Genomic DNA, 19,483 nt, shown 5'->3' on the forward strand with positions numbered 1-19,483 from the left:
CAGCTGCAGTGATATTTTTCAAATTTTCTGTTAATTTCCTGTCTGTGCAGAGGCGTGAGGCTGGCAGGAGGACGTATGTCAACACAATGTCTGGGGAGAACAAGGTCAGCTGGACCGTTAAAGACCTCATCCCAAACGGAGAGTACTACTTCAGGGTTCAGGCCATAAACAAAGTTGGAGGAGGAGAGTTCATCGAGCTTCGCAATCCAGTCATTGCTGAGGACCAGAAACGTGAGATCTCTTGTTTCCTGTTTGATATTAATCTTGAAAAAAGTATTATTTATACTATAAAAATTAAGTATTAATAGTAATCCATAAAATATAGTAGACGTTTTTCATTCATTTTTCTTAGAAAACACTTTTATTTATGATTTAAAACTTTTTGTCTAAGGAATCTAACTTAGAACTGATTTTTTATCCTAGATGCTCCTGACCCACCAGTAGATGTGGAGACCCACAACCCCACTTCCAGTACCATCACCCTGACCTGGAAGCCTCCAATGTATGATGGTGGCACCAAAATCATGGGTTATATCCTAGAGAAGCAGCAGAAGAGCAAAGAAAATTGGGAGCGGTGCAACAACTTCCTAGTGCCTGTCCTGTCCTACACTGTGAAAGACCTAACAGAGGGCAAGAGCTATGCCTTCAGAGTCAAAGCTGAAAACGCAGCAGGGATCAGTGACCCCTCTCGTAGCACACTGTTTGTTAAGGCCTCAGATGCCAGCAGTAAGTGTAATGCCTGACAGTGGAAGAAGAGAAGCTTCTGTTTGTACAGTGCATTCCTAATTTCTCAACTATATATGTTGTTACCTGAGGAATGTTTTAAATTTGCTTTTGTTCTTATTCTTAGATCCTCCAAAGGTCTTCCTGAGTGGTAGCCTGCAGTCGGGTCTCAGTGTAAAGCGAGGTTGTGAGATCTGCCTGGATGCAAACATTTCTGGGGCTCCCTACCCTGAGATCACCTGGTACTGGAACAACCAGGTGATCCGTCCTAAACCGCTTCGAAAGAGACCAGAAAAACCCCTAAAGAAGAAGGTGGAGAAGAAGGAGGAAGTTAAGAAGGAGGAGGAAAAGACGGACAGAGAAGCCAAAAAGGTAGAGGTAGAGGAAGGTGAGCAGAAAAAGGAGGAAGAGAAAAAGGAAGACACAGCAGAGCTGGAAGTAGAGGAGCCTGACTACCCAACCATCAACGAGCGTCTAACGATCAACAACAGTTGCAGGGGTGTGTCCTCTGTCATGATCACAGACTCAGTCCGTGCTGATCACGGAGTCTACATGATCAAAGTGGAGAACGGTCAGGGAGTCGCCTCTGCAACCTGTCAAGTAAATGTGCTTGGTGAGACATGTTTCTGTTGTACTTCTAATGTACTTCTTGTACGTCAAATTATTTTGTGCTCTGTGTAGTTACATAAGTGATCCTCTTTTAATTAAATCAATTTTTAACAGTGATAATTAAATCCATTTTTAACAGTGATACATTTAATGTGTAATTAAAAGGTAAACTCAAAAGTATAGATAGATAAACAATAAATAAATTCTGTTGTATAAATAAAGTAACGACAAATCCATCCATTTTCATCCGCTTATCCGGGGCCGGGACGCGGGGGCAGCAGTCTGAGCAGAGAGTTCCAGACTTTCCTCTCCCTGGACACTTCCTCCAGCTCTTCCGGTGGGACCCCAAGGCGTTCCCAGGCCAACCGAGAGACATAGTCTCTTCAGCGTGTCCTGGGTCTTCCTTGGGGCCTCCTACCGGTGGGTCATGCCCGGAACACCTCCCCAGGGAGGCATCCAAGAGGCATCGGAACCAGATGCCTGAGCCTCCTCAACTGGCTTCTCTTAATGTGGAGGAGCAGCGACTCTACTCCGAGCTCCTCCCGGGTGACAGGGTGCCTCACCTTATCTCTAAGGGAGCGCCCAGCCGCCCTACGGAGGAAGCTCATTTCGGCCGCTTGTATCCGTGATCTTGCCTTTTCGGTCATGACCCAAAGCTCATGACCATAGATGAGGGTAGGAACATAGATTGACCAGTAAATTGAGAGCTTGCCTTTCAGCTCAGCTCCCTCTTCACCACGATGGACCAGTACACCGCATTACTTTCCTGGTCGAAGCTCTCCCAGAGGTGGGAGTTAAAGGTCTGTCTGGCAGAGGGTTCAGCCAGACATTCCCAACAGACCCTCACGATACATTTGGGCCTGCCAAGTCGTTCCAGCCTCCTTCCCTACCAGTGGATCCTACTCACCACCAGGTGGTGATCAGTTCACAGCTCAGACCCTCTCTTCATCCAAGTGTCCAAAACATATGGCCGAAGGTCAGGTTAAACAACGCAGTCTATCATCGACCTCCGGCCTTGGGTATCCTGGTGCCATGTGCACCGATGGACACCCTTATGTTCGAACATGGTGTTTGTTATGGCCAAACTGTGCCTAGCACAGAAGTCCAATAACATAACACCATTCAGGTTCAGATCAGGGAGGCCGTTCCTCCCAATCATGCCCCTCCAAGTATCACTGCCGTTGCCCACGTGGGCATTAAAATCTCCCAGAAGAACGATGGGGTCCCCAGTTGGAGCGCTTTCCAACACTCCCTCCAAGAAGGCGGGATACTCCACACTACCATTTGACCCGTAAGCACACCCGAAGGTGCAGGGAAGCGACCCTCTCGTCCATCGGGCAAAACTCCAACACATGCGGCTAAGTTGGGGAGCTATGAGCAAGGCCACACAGGCAACTCCAGAGTAGAAGAGGGTCCAGCCCCTCTCAAGGAGTTGGGTTCCAGAGCCCAGGCTGTGTGTGGAGGTGAGCCCGACTTATTCTAGCCGGTACCGCTTGACCTCCTGCATCAGCTCAGGCTCCTCCCCCCCCAGTGACGTGACATTCCATGTCCCAATAGCCAAATTTGTTATCCAGGGATTGGGCCTCCAAGTCTTCCGCCTTCGACTGCTGCCCAATCCACTATGCACCGGCCCCCTACGGCTCATCCTGCAAATGTTGGCCTACCTGAGGATGGTCCCACGTTGCTCCTTCGGGCTGTGCCAGGCCGGGCCTCATGAGACGCTGGGGCTGGTTTTCCTTTCATAGGAGGGTTTGTGAAAAGCTCTTAGTCTGGCCCATCACCCAGGACCTGTTTGCCTTAGGAGACCCTACCAGGGGCAAATAGCCCCCGGCAACATAGCTCCAATCGCGCACACAAACTCCTCCACCATGATAAGGCGGTGGTTCAAGGAGGAGGAGAAAAAAATATTAATAATAGTAATTCAGATAGCACCTGTAATTTTTTAAAATTTGCTGCCTAATCCAGTCATTTGCCATTTGGTCTCTGTACAGACACTCCTGGTCCTCCGGTGAACTTCACATTTGAGGAGGTGAGGAAGAATTCCGTCATCTGTAAATGGGACCCCCCCTTGGATGACGGCGGCAGTGAAATCCTCAATTACTCCCTGGAGAAGAAGGACAACTCACGGCTGGAGTTTGGCTGGAGCTCTGTTACAACAACACTCAGAGGATGCCGATATTTTGTGCCAAAACTCATTGAGAAGAAAGAGTATATCTTCAGGGTTGTAGCTGAGAACAAGCATGGCGCTGGTCCACCCTGTGTGTCCAAGCCAGTCATCGCAAAGAATGCTTTTGGTATGGAACCTTATTATTGTCACAGCTTATACCTCCTCAAACATCAGCAACTGTGTTTATGTCTTATATGTTTATATATTTATAGTAATAATAATTATTACTGCTCTGGATTAATTAAAAATAGCAGAACACATAAAGGTGGATTTACACATTTGATAACAGTATTTGTAAATCATGATGGAAGATAATTCAGTCAAACCTTTTCTGGTGGGTTCTTCTTAGACCCCCCTGAGGCTCCCAACAAGCCACAGGTTGCTGATGTCACAGCCAACAGCATGTTGGTCAATTGGAACCATCCAAACGACAACGGCAACCCCATCCTTGGATATTGGGTGGAGCGCCGTGAGATTAACAGCTCACGCTGGGCACGTGTCAACAGGTGAAGACTAATAAAGCTGCAGGCACTGCTTGGTGTGTGGAAATTTTAAAGGTTATGCTAAATCTCTCCTTTTCACCATCAGGGAAATTGCCCCTGACACTAAGCTGAACGTTGGAGGCCTGATGGAGGGACTAACGTACATCTTCCGGGTGGCAGCTGAAAACGAGGGTGGCCTTGGAAAGTTTAGTGACCCCTCAGAGCCGATGATGGCCCAGTCTCCAATCTGTATGTTATTAACGGTTCCTGTGTTTAGCAACTCTAGTTTCCTCCTATGTCAGTGTTGAAAATTCTCTAGCAGATGCCTCAATTGATTCACTTTATGATATGAGATAATGTGTTATTATTTTTGTGTTAATTTGTGACCCTACAGTACCTCCTGGACCTCCTATTGTCAGAATAGCGACAACCACAGACCACTCCATTGAAGTGGAGTGGGACCCACCTGTGGACAACGGTGGAGGAGAGATTGTGGGATATCATGTGGAAAAGGTTAAATAAAGTCAAGTCAAGGCATTTCCCTGCATGTAGCTACAGAGTGAGATCAGAGTTTCACTATTCCAGAGCATGCTTGTTTTTAGTTTCCATGTTTATGGTGTGCTTCAGGCCCTTGCTGGCTCCAGTGAGTGGTCCAGGTCTACAGAGCATTCTCAGAGGAGCCGAACCTTCACTATCTTTGGAGTTCGTGAAGGAGCCAAGTTTAGAGTCAGAGTCATTGCGTGTAATGCTGCTGGGGAGGGACCACCAGGAGTCACAGATCCTGTGATCGTGAGGAATCCTGCAGGTCAGGCACAAAAAGACAGGCCACAACAACAACTGATTGAACTAGAATTTATTCTGCCAGCTTTCGTCTAATTAAGTGTTTTTTGTTGGCATTCACAGAGAAGCCAGTGATTGAACTGGATGTTTCAATCACAAAAGATATGATCATCAGAGCTGGAGAGACACTGCGAATACCTGCTACAGTTACAGGCAAACCCTATCCATACATCAACTGGACCAAGGACGACCGTAACCCTGAAAAAGACTTGGTGGAGATCATAACCGAGGGCAATAACAGCATTCTTTCATTGCCAAACATCCAAAGGAAAGATGCTGGCAAATACCAAATCTCTGCTGCTAACCCCAGCGGAGTCAAGAATGCTTGGACACGTGTGGAGGTTGTGGGTATGTCCAGAAAGTCAGGACAGGGTTTGAACATAATTCAGAGAATTCAGAAATCAACTCGATGTTTATAACATCTTTACTGTTGTACATTTAGATGTCCCTGGACCTGTCACAGACCTGAAGCCTGTTGTTGTCACCCGTAAGATGATATTCCTGAACTGGGACGAGCCCAAAGATGATGGAGGTGGTGTTGTGACCGGCTTCGTTGTTGAGCGAAAAGACATTAAAAAGGATATGTGGAAGCAGCCTGTTGAAACTGTGGCATCCAAGTGCGAGTGTACGGGTATCGAGGAGGGGCAGGAGTACATATTTCGCGTCATGGCAAAGAACAAGTACGGCTTGGGCCAGCCTGTCGAGCTGCCACCAATCTTGGCTGTGGATGCACCAAGTGAGTTAGTAGACCAAGACTTGGTGGTTGAGAGCACAATAAGCACAATAGACACCTTTTGCTGTAAAATAAATTTGTAATTAAATGTAATTGTTTCTGTAGCTCCACCATCAAACCCAGAGAAATTCAACTACACTGAGCGCACCAAGGACTCAATCACATTCACCTGGAAGCCACCTCGTAATGATGGCGGCAGCCCTGTCCTTGGCTACTTTGTTGAGAAGAAGAGACACGACCAACAAGCCTTTGAGCTCTGTAACACAGATATTTGCCCTGACTTGACCATGACTGTAAAGGACCTAGATGAGGACTGGATGTATGAGTTCAGGATCAAGTGCGTAAACGCAATAGGACATAGTGAACCAACCATCCCATTAGCTGTGATTATCCAAGATGACGAAGGTAACCTGAATATTTGGAACAGTGTTAAAGCCAAAAACTATATGTGCATCTGTTGTGCCCTTTACACTGGTTTACTTGTTGTCCTGTCCCTCCCAGTGGCTCCGGAAGTCCACATGCTAAAACACTTTGAGCATGACTCAATTACAGTGAAGAAGGATGAGCCCATCGAGATGCCAGCTGATGTCCGTGGCCTGCCCATTCCCACTGTAGAATGGTCCAAGGATGACATTGTGATTCCACAGTCCACTGACAATGTGCTTGTACACACGGAAGTCACTGGCAGGTTGAACTGCAAGACCACTCTGACCATTCCATCATCCAAAAGAAGTGACCGTGGCACCTATGTTGTGGCTGCCTCCAACAACACAGGCACAGCCAGACACACCATCTATGTTATGGTCCTGGGTGAGTTCAAGGATTAGAGATATAAATTGTAAATGAGAAGAAGTGGTACAGTTTACAATTGAACAAGCCCTAGCTAAAGCATGTTGTTATTTTAGACCGACCAACTCCACCCAGGAATGTGACAGTGTCTGACATCAAGTCGGAGTCTTGTTATATTAAGTGGGATGCACCACTAGATATTGGAGGCAGTGATCTGACCAATTATATTGTTGAGAAGAAGGAAGTGGGGGCAGTGGAGGTGGAACGAGAAGAGGGACAGGAAGCTCCACCTGAGCAGTGGGAGGAGATCACGAGCAGCATTGTTGAGAAGAAACTTAGGGTATGTCGAACAACAATAACAACTGAATCATATAATGCTGGAATATTTTCTGGTAACATCACCTTTCCAATCGACAGGTGTGGAACCTGGAGAATAACAAGACCTACGTGTTCCGGATCCGAGCTCAAAACCACTATGGCATTTCTGACCCCTGCATGGCAGCTGAAGTCAAGATTATTGACCCCTTAGGCCTTCCTGGCCCACCAGAAAAGCCAACCATTGTTGAGTACACCAAGGCCACCATGACCCTGAGCTGGCAACCTCCCACTGAAACTGGTGGCTCTAGGATAATTGGATACTGGCTGGAGAAACGGGAGCGAGGCACCACCTACTGGGCTAGAGTCAATAAGGCACTGATCACCAAGAGAGGCATGAAAGGGTGGGAATACCAGGTGAGCTGGGTCCATGCAGCATTTTTAGAGAAAACATATCATATCAGATATCATTTAATAAACTACAGTAACACTCAGGCAGTTGTTGGACTTTTATGCTCACCTGGCTGGTGAGCATAACAGTCCAACCTTTGTTACATTTCTTTTCTTGTGTGTTTTTGTGTTAGTGCCTTGGCTTAGCTGATCAGCTGACCCTCTGAGGTTTTTCATATTCTGGTCCAGCTTGAATGAGGCTCAGTAATGTGAAACGCTCTCCTTTGTTTTTCAGTCAAACCATCTATTTGAAGGAACCGAGTATGAGTTTAGGGTAGCTGCAGCCAATTCTGCAGGAATTGGCCCATTCAGTGGACCATCTGACTCTGCCTTTGCAGTTGATCCAATTAGTGAGTAAAGTGTTTTTTGATTTAAGCTGTTGAACAATATGGCAATAGTGCATGGCAATAAAGCTCTTTCTAATTTTAACATGGATCCTGTTGCGCTTCCCTCTAGCTCCTCCAAGCATGCCTTCTGCTCCTGAGGTTGCTGACAAGACTAAGCACAATGTCACGCTGTCCTGGAAACCTCCAGAAAGTGACGGAGGAAGCCCCATCAAGGGCTACATAATCCAGATTCAAGATGAGGGCAAATCAGAATGGGCGAGGGTAAATGAACCAGACACCCTGCACCCCACCACTGAGTTTACGGTTCCCACCCTGCGTGAGCTGAAACGCTACCGCTTCAGGATCATCGCTGTAAATGACATTGGCGAGTCTGACCCCAGCCCCAGCACCGGGGACGTTCTAATTGAAGATGTCCAGCGTATGTTCTTTTACAGCCTTATTTGCCTTAACATATTTATATAGACAACTTGACAAATCAATGTGTAACTGTGATTTAGCCAATTAATGTGTGCTGAAACGGTTGCTTGCACTTTTCTAGTATTATTATTTTTTTTCTTTTCAGTTGGGCCTTCCATTACCATAGACATGATTGTTGATGATCTGCTCTACATCCGTGCTGGTGATCCAATCAGAATTCCTGCCATCATCAAGGGCCGGCCTGCCCCTAAGGTGACCTGGGACTTTTATGGTAAAGCAAAGACGCACCTGAAGAACAAGCTGCACACACTGCCTGTGGACTCTGAGGTGAGATTATCACCTCAGGAAAGCCAAACAACGGTGTTCAATCTAATCTGCTCCTCCTGTTACCTCCTAAACACCTTAGTAAAGCTAGTTATTTCAGTTCTGTTTTATTTCTAATGCCACACAAATGTGCAATTAATTAGTAAAGCTTACTCGTACGTTTCCGTTTAGTTTCCTTTTAATTTTGTCTTGTGTTTAGGTCGAGTCCACAGACACCACATCTGTTGTGACGGTCCCTGTCAGCTTGAGGAGTCACTCTGGACGTTATACCATCACTGCAAAGAACAAGTCTGGACAGAAACATGTCAACGTTAGAGTTAACGTCCTTGGTATGTTGTGCATTTTCTGCCACCAGAAAGGGAGAGAGAGAGAGAGGCTCTCCACACATCAGAAAGTTTTAGTACGATTAGTACTATTAGTACTATTAGTACTACACTTCATTGGCCTTACTGTCATGTTCTTTGGCATGTGACTGTCTTTTTGTCTGGTTGCAGATGTTCCCGGTGCTCCAAAAGAGCTCAAAGTTACTGATATCACTCGCTCAACCATGAGGCTGATCTGGAAACTCCCTGATAACGATGGAGGGGAACGAATTAAGAGCTATTTTATTGAGAAGAAGAGTCTTATAGACAAGGCTTGGACAAATGTAAATGTTGTTCAGATGCTGTGCTATAGGCACTGTGTTAGATTGTTTCCTGATTATTTTGTTCCCCTTAATAAAATTATTGGGGGTATTGGGGTTTAAAAAATACAAAATGGCATGTTAGGTGTTGATGTATTTTTAGCTTGAGTTCAGTTACAATGACCACAAATACAAAGGTTTATCACGTGATTTGTTTTGATTTGTTATCAGGTGAATGTAGCGTGTGCTAGCCAGGCCTACGTGGTTCCAGGTCTTCTAGAAGGTCAAGAATACCTGTTCAGGGTCCGAGCTGAGAACAGACTTGGGCTTGGCCCATTCACAGTCACCAGTGATCCTGTGCGGGCCCGGGACCCAATCCGTAGGGACAAACCTACTATTCCAATTACTGTGATACAAACTATCAATACAACTCTCATCATTCTGCTGTTTCTCCTTCTCAGATCCACCCGACCCACCCACCAAGCTTAAAGTCAACCTCGTGACAAAGAACACTGTCACTGTGAGTTGGGAGCCACCCAAAAACAACGGTGGCTCTCCTGTAAAGCATTACATGATTGAACGTTTGAGCTGGGACACCAGTGGCAAGGAGAAGGAAACCTGGAAGCAGTGCAACAAGAGAGATGTAGAAGAACTCACCTTTGTGGTGGAGGACTTGAAGGAGGTTGGTCTTGATCCTGTGCAGGATCATACTTCTCTTATTTCAGACATAATCCCTGATTTTATATAATCTAATATTAATACATTAATTATTTATTTTCTAATTAATTTTATGTATAAGTTCATAAGTTATTTACTATCTCTAAACCTGTACCTGTACTGTGTAACGTTGATTCAGGCCCTCTTTTCATGTGTGCTGCTTTTCTCTAGGGGGGAGAATACGAGTTCAGGGTGAAAGCTGTGAATGCGGCAGGACCCAGTCGTCCTTCCACCACTGTTGGGCCCATGGTAATTAAGGACCAGACATGTGAGTCAGAGCCATCTTACAGGTCATTCTGACAATTGCCCCAGGACACTAACATAGCTACTTTATTCTTTTTGCAGGTGCTCCTACCATCCAAATGCGTGAAGCCTTGGAGGGTGAAGAGGGCTGTGACATCAGCATTGTGGCAAAGATTAGTGGCTGCCCATTCCCAAAACTCACATGGCAGAAGGCCAACCTGGCTACACCTGGAGAAAAGGCAAACATTCAGTACGACAAGCACATGAACAAACTGGTGACCCAGGACAAGTGCACCCTGCTGATTCAACAGGCCAGCAGGCATGACAGTGCCCTCTACAGCCTGACAGCCAGCAACAGCCTGGGCACCATCACCAAAGACATCAAGCTTTCTGTGTTAGGTGGGAAATATTTTAAAAAGTAACGTCTTCCCTCTGCAGTGATTGTTCAATCATTGCTCATAGAAGGATGGTACCTTGTGTCTTGGGACTGCCTAGCCGCAGCTATTTTAGCAGAGTTAACATTTTTTCATTATTTTAGCTAACTTACTAACTTGGAATAGGCGACTATTTTACGTCAACAGTAAACTTGATCTCCTCTTGCCCTCAGGACCACCTGGCGCACCCATCGGACCAATCAAGTTTACCGAGGTGTTTGCAGACAGGATCGGACTAGCCTGGAATCTTCCCACAGACGATGGTGGATCTAAGATCACCAACTACGTGATTGAGAAACGTGAGGAAAACAGGAAGTCATGGGTCCATGTCTCCAATGACCCCAAGGAATGCACTTATGTGGTGACTCGACTGACCGAAAACCATGAGTACGAGTTCAGAGTGATGGCACAGAACAAGTTTGGAAATGGGCCTCCACTGGTCAGTGAGCCTGAAAAGGCCAGAAACCTCTTCAGTAAGTTACTTCTGCAAATAGTTTAGTTAAACTATCAGAAACATCTTTTAGTTGTAGCAAAAAAGATGATAGCAAATATTTACCTGATAAACCAATGTAATGTTCGATTTTATTTATAAAGTAAGATTAATAATTGTGCACGTGATAATATTGTCATCATATAGCTAACTGAGTATCGATGTCTGCAGCTGTTCCCGGTCAATGTGATAAACCGACAGTCACCAATGTCTGTCTGGAGTCCATGACTGTCAACTGGGATGAACCGAAGTATGATGGTGGCTCTTCCATCACTGGCTACATTGTTGAGAAGAAGGAGACAACTGGAAAGCGCTGGACTCGCGTCACCCGTGACCCAATACGGGCGCTACCGCTGGGCAACAACTGGGATGTGACTAGTCTCCTAGCGAATGCCCTGTACCAGTTCAGGGTCATTGCCGTCAACGCTGCTGGCTGTGGCCTGCCCAGCATGCCCTCCGACCCTGTCATCTGCCGAGACCCAATCAGTAAGACAAAAGTTATTACTAAGGAAGACGACCTGGCATCAGTTTAGTACAGAAGGGCCACACATGACCAGTCAGTGGTATTGGGTTCAGTTACTATTAAATTATTTAAAAGGATTTGGATCAGAACCAAACAAACATTTGTCCCTCAGTTTGTCATCAGGCTCACACATATCCAAAATGTCATAAATGTAAACTAAACAGCTTTTCCTGTGTGCATGCAGAGCCTCCTGGGCCACCTACTCCGAAGGTGACAGACTGGACAAAGTCCTCCGTGGAGTTGGAGTGGATACCTCCTCTGGTGGATGGAGGGTCAAAGGTCACCGGGTACATCGTGGAGTTCAAGGAGGTGAACAAGGAGGAGGAAGAGAAGAAAGCTCAGAGGAAGCTGCTGCTGAGTGAAGCAGAGGAAGAGAAGGAGCAAGAGATCGAGGAGGGCTGGCAGAAGGTAAAATATGCCTGACCATGACGTTATACTGACAGTGGGCACAGGTGTTTATAGGGGTCATATGATGCTTTTTGTGGACTAATGTGACTTATACACTTTTGTGTAAGTGTCTTTTACACATTTCGCCATGTGTATACATAGTACCTGGCAGTAAAATGTCAAGTCTATTTCAGAAAATAAATTTTGTGCTCAGATGTTTCTTTGTCTTTTGTCTGTTGATGTGATTTGAAGTCTGTTAATTTCTGTGTTGGGCTTTTCCTCCATCCCACCCTCTTCTTGAGGTTAGCAGCCTCCACAAAAAACACCTCATGTTGCATTTTTCCCTGTAATATGGTGCCTTTAAGCTATAACACCATGTGTATCGGATAATATATGCATATGCAGCTATAACTGAATACCCTCTCAGATCAGATTCAGAAATAGGTTTATAGGTGGTGTGTGCGGTGTGCATGTATAAAAGCAGAAATGAAATAAACAACTTTAGTTAATGTTTAATGAAGAACAAAATTAAATACTTTGGGCACAATATTCAAAGCCCAGCATTAATAAATATGTAGCCACCTTATCGGTATATTTACCCTCAGCGTCTGGATCTTTCTTGGGTCACTGAAGGTTTCTCTTTGTCTCTTTAAAGGCGAAGGACACAGAGGTCAGAGGAACCAAATTTGTGGTGGCTGGTCTGAAGGAAGGTGGCCTGTACCGCTTCAGGATCCGGGCTGTGAACGTTGCTGGTGCGGGAGACCCAGGACTTGTGTCTGAATTGATTGAGGTCAAAGATAGAACAAGTAAGACTCTCATCACCCTTTGACTGTCAGTCAGCATACCTGCTCTTTGTATCTAACAATAAATGGTTATTTTAAAATTTAACATCTGAGTATATTATGAACATCTGAAAAATCAAACATCTGCTAATCCAGTACCTCCTGAGATGGATCTGGATGCCTCGGTGAAGGAGAAGATTGTGGTCCATGCAGGTTCCACCATCCGCATCATTGCCTACGTATCTGGAAAGCCTACACCACAGATCACTTGGTGCAGAGATGATGCAGAGGTGCCTAAAGAGGCCATAGCAGAGACAACTGGTATCTCAAATTCACTGGTCATCAAGAACTGCAAACGGCAACACCAGGGCATCTACACACTGAGTGCCAAGAATGAGGGAGGGGAAAGAAAGAAGGTTGTCTTTGTAGAGGTTCTGGGTGAGTTAGAATAAACATCCTACCTTCCAGACTCCCACTCTTTTTTTAAATTGCATTATTTAATAATGCACATGAAACATACTCTTCCCTGTAGATGTCCCTGGACCTGTTGGTCTGCCGTTTGTCGGAGAAAATCTGACCAACGACACCTGTAAATTGACCTGGTCTACCCCTGAGGACGATGGTGGATCCGCCATTACCAACTACATCATTGAGAAGAGGGAGGCAGACCGCATGGGCTGGACTTCTGTATCCTACACAGTGACAAGGAACAATGCCATCGTGCAGGGTCTCATTGATGGCAAAGGCTACTTCTTCAGGATTGCAGCTGAGAACATCATTGGCATAGGACCATTCACTGAGAACGATAAGATGGTTCTGATCAAGGACCCCATCTGTACGTCACATACACATGCTGATTATTATTTAGCAACTCTCTTTATTTTATATAAGAGAGAAATTGAGGAGTTGTTTGATTTGTTCCAGTCTTAGTACAAGAAAATATTTACTTTTAAAAGCCCACACTAGAAAATTAAATAATGGTGAACAGTGTAGTCACATGTTTAATATACCCTATTATGTATGTTGGCCTTCAGCTGTCCCAGAGCGTCCAGAGGACCTCATCATTACTGCTGTGACCAAGGACTCTATCTCTGTTGCCTGGAGACCACCCAAGTATGATGGTGGTACAGATGTAACTGAGTACATCCTTGAGTCTCGAATGATTGGCCGGGACAACTTTACACGAATAGGGGGAGAAGACAAGCTAATGGACAGGAAGTTCACCCTGACTGGACTTAAGGATGGCTCGAGCCATGAATTTAGAGTTTCAGCCATCAACCAGGTGGGGCAAGGAAAACCGTCCTTTGCCACCAAACCTGTGCAGTGCAAGGATGAACTTGGTAAGTAACAGCAATAAAATATAAAGAATAAAATTACTTTTTATGAAAACACTGATTTTGGTGATATCAACACTAGATCAAACCTTTTTTTATAGTCAAATAACATTACAAACACCCTATATCCCCTACATACACCAGTGCCGCCATCTCTGAACTTGGATTTTCGAGAGAAGATCATAGTGAAGGTGGGAGACAGCTGCACCCTGCCAGGATGTTACAGTGGCAAACCAGCACCTTCTATTACCTGGAGAAAGAATGATGAGGAGCTGAAGGCAGATGAGGAAATCAGCCTGCACAGTACTGCCCGTCACCTCAACCTCAACATCAGCAAAGTCAAGAGAGAACACAGTGGCTGCTACTGTGTAAGTGTAGAGAATGCTGCTGGAGCTCGCAGAGGAATCTGCACCATCACGGTGGTTGGTAAGTCACGGCTGCTTTGAGAAATTCACCTGCACCATAACAAAATGAAAAATAGTAGAACACAAGCCTAAATATTGACTTTATCTACAGTATGTGCTCAGTTTGGGGAAAATGTAGTCTGTAGTAGCAAATACATACAACACTAACATCAGTTGTTCTCCCTGAAATTGATTTGTTAGGAAACATGAGGAATATACTAAATTTAAAAGTCAATCACAAATTATGACAAGATATCACAAAAGGTCTATCATCAAATAAAGTTATTATCAAAAATGGTAAATATTAACAAAGTTGTAATCAAATAAAGATGGGGAGTACTCAGAATTATTGTTCCCTGCTGTCAGACCGTCCTCAGCCCCCGCAAGGCCCTGTGGTGTTCAACGGGATCTACAGGAACTACATGGAGATCTCCTGGAGCCCTCCCCTGGATGATGGGGGATGCGCCATCTCCAACTACATCATTGAAAAGAGAGACACCAACAGAGATCTGTGGATGCCTGTCACCTCATCCTGCACCAGGACCAGCTGCAAGGTGAACAGTCACTTGTTTATTTATTGTGTGAAGAGCAGGACATTAAATAACACCATGTCTGTTGCTTCAGGTTCCGAAACTGATTGAGGGTCGTGAGTACATAATCAGGATAATGGCTCAGAACATGTACGGCATCAGTGACCCCCTGCTGTCTACAGAAACCAGAGCTAGAGACATCTTCAGTAAGCCCTGAACGACACAGTACTACTTTAGAGACAACGATGATGATCCTGCAGAGTCCTACCATGTGGCTACAATGTGGCTATTTTTGCTTAATCACAGAGGTGCCTGATGCTCCTAAACAGCCGACAGTGAAAGAGGTTCATCACGACTCTGCTCTAATTAGCTGGGAGCCACCTGTTGATGGAGGAAAACCAATCACAAGCTACATCGTGGAGAGAAAAGAAACAATGGCCAACAGGTACAGAAACACACAAAATAGACAGATGTGTATAGTTTTAGTTCCTTCTCTTCATCTAGAAAAATAGCCACTTATGCCACTTATTTGCCAGGCATTTGTGAAGAAAAGCATGTAAACCTTTTGGAATGTTTTGTTAATTTGGAATTTCTATCTAAGTCAAGAGCACTGACAGATCTTATTATGATCAGAAGACTCACATGGTTTCTCCCGTAAGAATAAAGGTCAATTGAAATTGTATTGATCCTTCATCTTCACCTTTAAGAATAAAATGAGACAAGATAAGATACTTTATTGATTCTCTTGGGAAAATTGTGCTCTTGCACATTTGGGTGCATTTTACCCATTCTCTGGGGAGCTATGGGCTGCCACACATGGGGGCCAGAGAGTTAGTATGAAGTGTCTTGCTTACGGACACACTTTGTCAGGCGGTCGGATGAATCGGACCCACATGCACGGCGCAGAAAGCCAAGAGGTAGGTTTGATCAGGTTTTAATGCAATAACAGGTTTCCAGGAAAACAGTGTTTACACCAGAAAACAATCCAGGTGGTAAACGGGAGCAGGCAAGATCGGTGGTCAAAAACAGGCTAGGTCAGAACCAGAATAAACACGGTGACGGTACAAAAGGGCTAGGCTGAGACAAGGTTCACGATCAGGCAAGGTCTGGCAACTAGGTCTACTCACGGGAATTGCTGGAAAGAAGAAATACATTCAATTCAATTCAATTTATTTATATAGCGCCAAATCACAACAAAGTTATTTCAAGGCACTTTACAAAGTAAGGTTTAAAACCTCACACAACTAAACCCAACAAATCCCACATACAGCAAGCATTTATTTGACAGCAACAGTGGAGAGGAAAAACTCCCTCTCTAACGAGAAAGAAACCTCCAGCAGAACCAGACTGGATGTGGGCGGCCATCTGCCTCGACCGGTTGGGGTGAGAGGATAGAGAGAGAGAAAAGCACAGCAACAGCAACAAGCAACAACAGAGCACAGGCAGGATGGTAGGACCAGGGACTGGACACAGGATGGTTGGACCAGAGACTGGACACAGGATGGTTGCACCAGGGACTGGACTAAACACAGGCAGGATGGTTGGATCCGCAGCTGCCCATCACAGACACCAAACTTTGAGTCCAATGATACCTGTAGGTGAGGACAGAGAGGGAGAGAGAGTGGGGGGGGGACAGAGAGAGAGAGAGAAAGAGAGAGAGAGGGGACAAGCACAACTACTGGAGAGAAAGAGACAAGGTTAGTTAAACATGGGACAATGATGGGAGGTTATTGGACAGAGGAGGTAGAAGGAAACAGAGGAGCTCAGTCTATAAATTAAGTCCCCCAGCAGTCTATGTCTATTGCAGCTTAACTAAGAGATGGTTCCTGTGACTAACAATAATTGCCAGTGACCTGAACCATCTCTAACTATAAGCTTTATCAAAAAGGAAGGTTTTAAGCCTAATCTTAAAGGTGGAGAGTGTGTCAGCTTCTCGAACCTGAAGAGGGAGCTGGTTCCAGAGGAGAGGAGCTTGGTAGCTAAAAGCTCTGCCCCCTGTTCTACATTTAAACACTCTAGGAACCACAAGTAGCCCAGCGCTCTGAGAACAAAGTGTTCTGCTGGGAGCATAAGGAACTATGAGGTCTTTAAGATAAGAAGGAGCTTTATCATTGAGTACTTTGTAGGTGAGTAGGAGAATTTTAAATTCTATCCTACATTTTACAGGCAGCCAGTGCAGAGAAGCTAATGTAGGAGAAATGTGATCTCTCTTTCTAAATCCTGTCAGAACTCTGGCTGTGGCATTTTGAATAAGCTGTAGGCTTTTTAAGGAGCTGTTAGGACATCCTATGAGTAAGGAGTTACAGTAGTCCAGCCTAGAGGTAACAAATGCATGGATCAGTTTCTCTGCATCGCTCTTAGAGAGGATGCTTCTGATTTTAACTATATTTCTAAGGTGGAAGTAGGCGGTTCTGGAGATTTGTTTAATGTATGATGTAAAAGAGAGATCCTGGTCAAAGATGACACCAAGGTTCCTCGCAGTAGAATCTGAAGCTAATGTTATGCCATCCAGGGTGGCTATCTGACTCAATAGTGTCTCTCTCAAATTTTTAGGTCCAACAATAAGAATCTCTGTTTTATCTGAGTTTAGTTGAAGGAAGTTTTGGGACATCCAGGATTTGATGTCTTTTAAACAACCCTGAATTTTGACTAGTTGTTCTGTTTCATTTGGTTCCAAGGACATATATAGCTGAGTATCATCTGCGTAAAAATGAAAATTAATAGAATGCTTTCTAATAATCTCACCTAGAGGAGACATGTATAGGCTAAAAAGAATTGGACCCAGCACAGAACCCTGTGGTACTCCATAGCTAATCCTTGTGCATGTGGAGAATTCATCATTAACATGAACAAACTGAAATCTGTTCAACAAATAGGATTTAAACCATCCCAATGCTGTTCCTTTAATCCCGATTCTATGTTGTAGTGTCTGTAATAGAATGTTATGATCAATTGTATCAAATGCAGCACTAAGATCTAACAGGACAAGGACAGAAACTAGACCATTGTCCGAAGCTAATAGAAGATCATTAGTGACTCTAACCAGTGGTGTTTCTGTGCTATGATGTTTTCTAAATCCTGACTGAAAATCTTCGTACAGGTTATTCCCACTCAGGTGGTCAGATAATTGTTTAGCCACGATTTTTTCCAGATTCTTGGAAATAAAGGGTAAATTTGAAATGGGCCTATAGTTGGCTAGTTGTCCAGGGTCAAGGGTTGTTTTTTTCAATAGAGGTTTGACCACAGCCACCTTAAAAGCCTGTGGTACATAGCCTAGTTGTAAAGATTGGTTGATTTGATTTAATATGGACGAGCTGATTAAAGGTAGAACTTCTTTGAGTAGTCTGGTTGAGATTGGATCTAAAAGACAAGTGGACAACTTGGAAGAGTTAATTATTGAGGTTAACTCCATATGAGTTAAGGGGAAGAAGCTGTCTAGGTAAGACAGAGGATTTAATAAATTTAAAGTTGATGGATCTAGACAGTGCTTTCTGTCATTTGGAAGAAGTCGCTGCTGAATGTTTTTTCTAATGTTGATAATTTTATTAGTAAAGTAGTTCATAAAGTCATTGCTGCTGAGATTTAAGGGGCAGCTATGACTCTTTTTCAGCCTGGCTACAGTGCTGAAAAGAAACCTGGGGTTGTTTTTGTTTTCCTCAATTAGGGAGGAGTAATATGTTTTTCTAGCAGCCCAAGTGCTTTTTTATATTTCATTAGACTGTCCTTCCATGCAATGCAGTTTACATTTATTTTGTTGGAGGGCCACTGTCTTTCTAGTTGTCTAGTCCTTTGCTTTAGGCTGCGGATCTCTGAGTTATACAACGGAGCTAACCTCCTCTGATTCACTGTCTTCTTCTTCAGAGGAGACACTGTGTCTAACATTGTACGTAGAGAAGCTGCAGCATCATCCACAAGACAGTCAACCTGTTCATAAGGATTAAGGTGACTGTTCTCTGTGTATCTACAAGACATTGAGGCAAAAGATGATGGAATCATCTGCTTGAATCTGGCAACAGCGTTGTCAGATAATCATCTGCTATAGTAACATTTCTTTCCAGCTGTTATAGGGTCAGTTGTGCTAAATTCAAAAGTTAATAAGAAATGGTCAGATAACAGAGGGTTTTGGGGAAGAACTATTAAATTATCAATTTCAACCCCAATGATCAGAGTGGGTTTCTCAGCGGGTGTGTCGCTGAGTGGGGCATACATCACTACATCACTACAATCTGGCAGAGGTTTGAGGTGAGTCCTGGTGCCTAAATACCTGAACTGATTGTCTATTGCATACAGGGGATGTGCAAACGACTGGAAGTAAAGCTAGCACATGACATTGGTGAACAACAAAAGACGGAAATAGTGCAAAACAAAACAGGAAATGTCAATGGTGAGAATGCCCACAACTAAGATATGACACACATGGTGAAAGGGGCTGGGGTTCGACCCAGGGATATTCTGCTTCCCAGGCTGATGCTCTACCAGATACCAGACCACAGACTTCTCTTCTTCTGCCCTTGAGGAGTGCAGATGTGTTTTCCCTCTGCTCCCCGTTCTACTTTTGCTTGCAGTGTCTCTGTCCCTTCTGAGCACCCTGATCTACTATTCTGGAATAATATTTTTATTTTTTGACATGGAGCAAAGAATCACTGGGAGAACCACTCTGCCCAAAGGGGACTTTACAGTCGTAGCACTTCAAAGCGACCACATTTTTTACCGCAGTACGTGCGTGGCGCCAGCGCGCCACGGGCGCTTTCCCGACTAAGGATTTTTAATCCTGCAGCCAGCTGAAAAAAATCAGGGTGCTAGTCTCGTGTTAACCACCAG

General features: G+C 44.6%; 1 protein-coding gene across 4 annotated transcripts in view; it reads left to right on the forward strand.

The window, feature by feature from the left end:
• ttn.2 (titin, tandem duplicate 2) overlaps nt 1-19,483 on the forward strand; it is a 186,214-nt gene that overhangs the window by 92,903 nt on the left and 73,828 nt on the right. For all 4 annotated transcript variants that reach the window (XM_055505204.1, XM_055505205.1, XM_055505207.1 and 1 more), the window contains 34 exons: nt 51-231; nt 424-726; nt 851-1,336; nt 3,324-3,626; nt 3,849-4,005; nt 4,088-4,230; nt 4,376-4,494; nt 4,609-4,786; nt 4,885-5,169; nt 5,264-5,557; nt 5,660-5,959; nt 6,056-6,364; nt 6,460-6,683; nt 6,761-7,075; nt 7,344-7,458; nt 7,565-7,873; nt 8,018-8,199; nt 8,396-8,525; nt 8,691-8,842; nt 9,050-9,197; nt 9,280-9,500; nt 9,707-9,803; nt 9,881-10,177; nt 10,386-10,685; nt 10,874-11,188; nt 11,410-11,633; nt 12,268-12,418; nt 12,551-12,832; nt 12,927-13,229; nt 13,429-13,734; nt 13,873-14,154; nt 14,499-14,686; nt 14,757-14,868; nt 14,969-15,107. In XM_055505204.1, the coding sequence (XP_055361179.1) occupies nt 51-231; nt 424-726; nt 851-1,336; nt 3,324-3,626; nt 3,849-4,005; nt 4,088-4,230; nt 4,376-4,494; nt 4,609-4,786; nt 4,885-5,169; nt 5,264-5,557; nt 5,660-5,959; nt 6,056-6,364; nt 6,460-6,683; nt 6,761-7,075; nt 7,344-7,458; nt 7,565-7,873; nt 8,018-8,199; nt 8,396-8,525; nt 8,691-8,842; nt 9,050-9,197; nt 9,280-9,500; nt 9,707-9,803; nt 9,881-10,177; nt 10,386-10,685; nt 10,874-11,188; nt 11,410-11,633; nt 12,268-12,418; nt 12,551-12,832; nt 12,927-13,229; nt 13,429-13,734; nt 13,873-14,154; nt 14,499-14,686; nt 14,757-14,868; nt 14,969-15,107 (7,850 nt within the window). The remainder of the gene's footprint in view (nt 1-50; nt 232-423; nt 727-850; nt 1,337-3,323; nt 3,627-3,848; nt 4,006-4,087; nt 4,231-4,375; nt 4,495-4,608; nt 4,787-4,884; nt 5,170-5,263; nt 5,558-5,659; nt 5,960-6,055; nt 6,365-6,459; nt 6,684-6,760; nt 7,076-7,343; nt 7,459-7,564; nt 7,874-8,017; nt 8,200-8,395; nt 8,526-8,690; nt 8,843-9,049; nt 9,198-9,279; nt 9,501-9,706; nt 9,804-9,880; nt 10,178-10,385; nt 10,686-10,873; nt 11,189-11,409; nt 11,634-12,267; nt 12,419-12,550; nt 12,833-12,926; nt 13,230-13,428; nt 13,735-13,872; nt 14,155-14,498; nt 14,687-14,756; nt 14,869-14,968; nt 15,108-19,483) is intronic.

The sequence above is a fragment of the Betta splendens genome, chromosome 21, assembly GCF_900634795.4.
Source record: "Betta splendens chromosome 21, fBetSpl5.4, whole genome shotgun sequence".
Taxonomy (NCBI): Eukaryota; Metazoa; Chordata; class Actinopteri; order Anabantiformes; family Osphronemidae; genus Betta; species Betta splendens.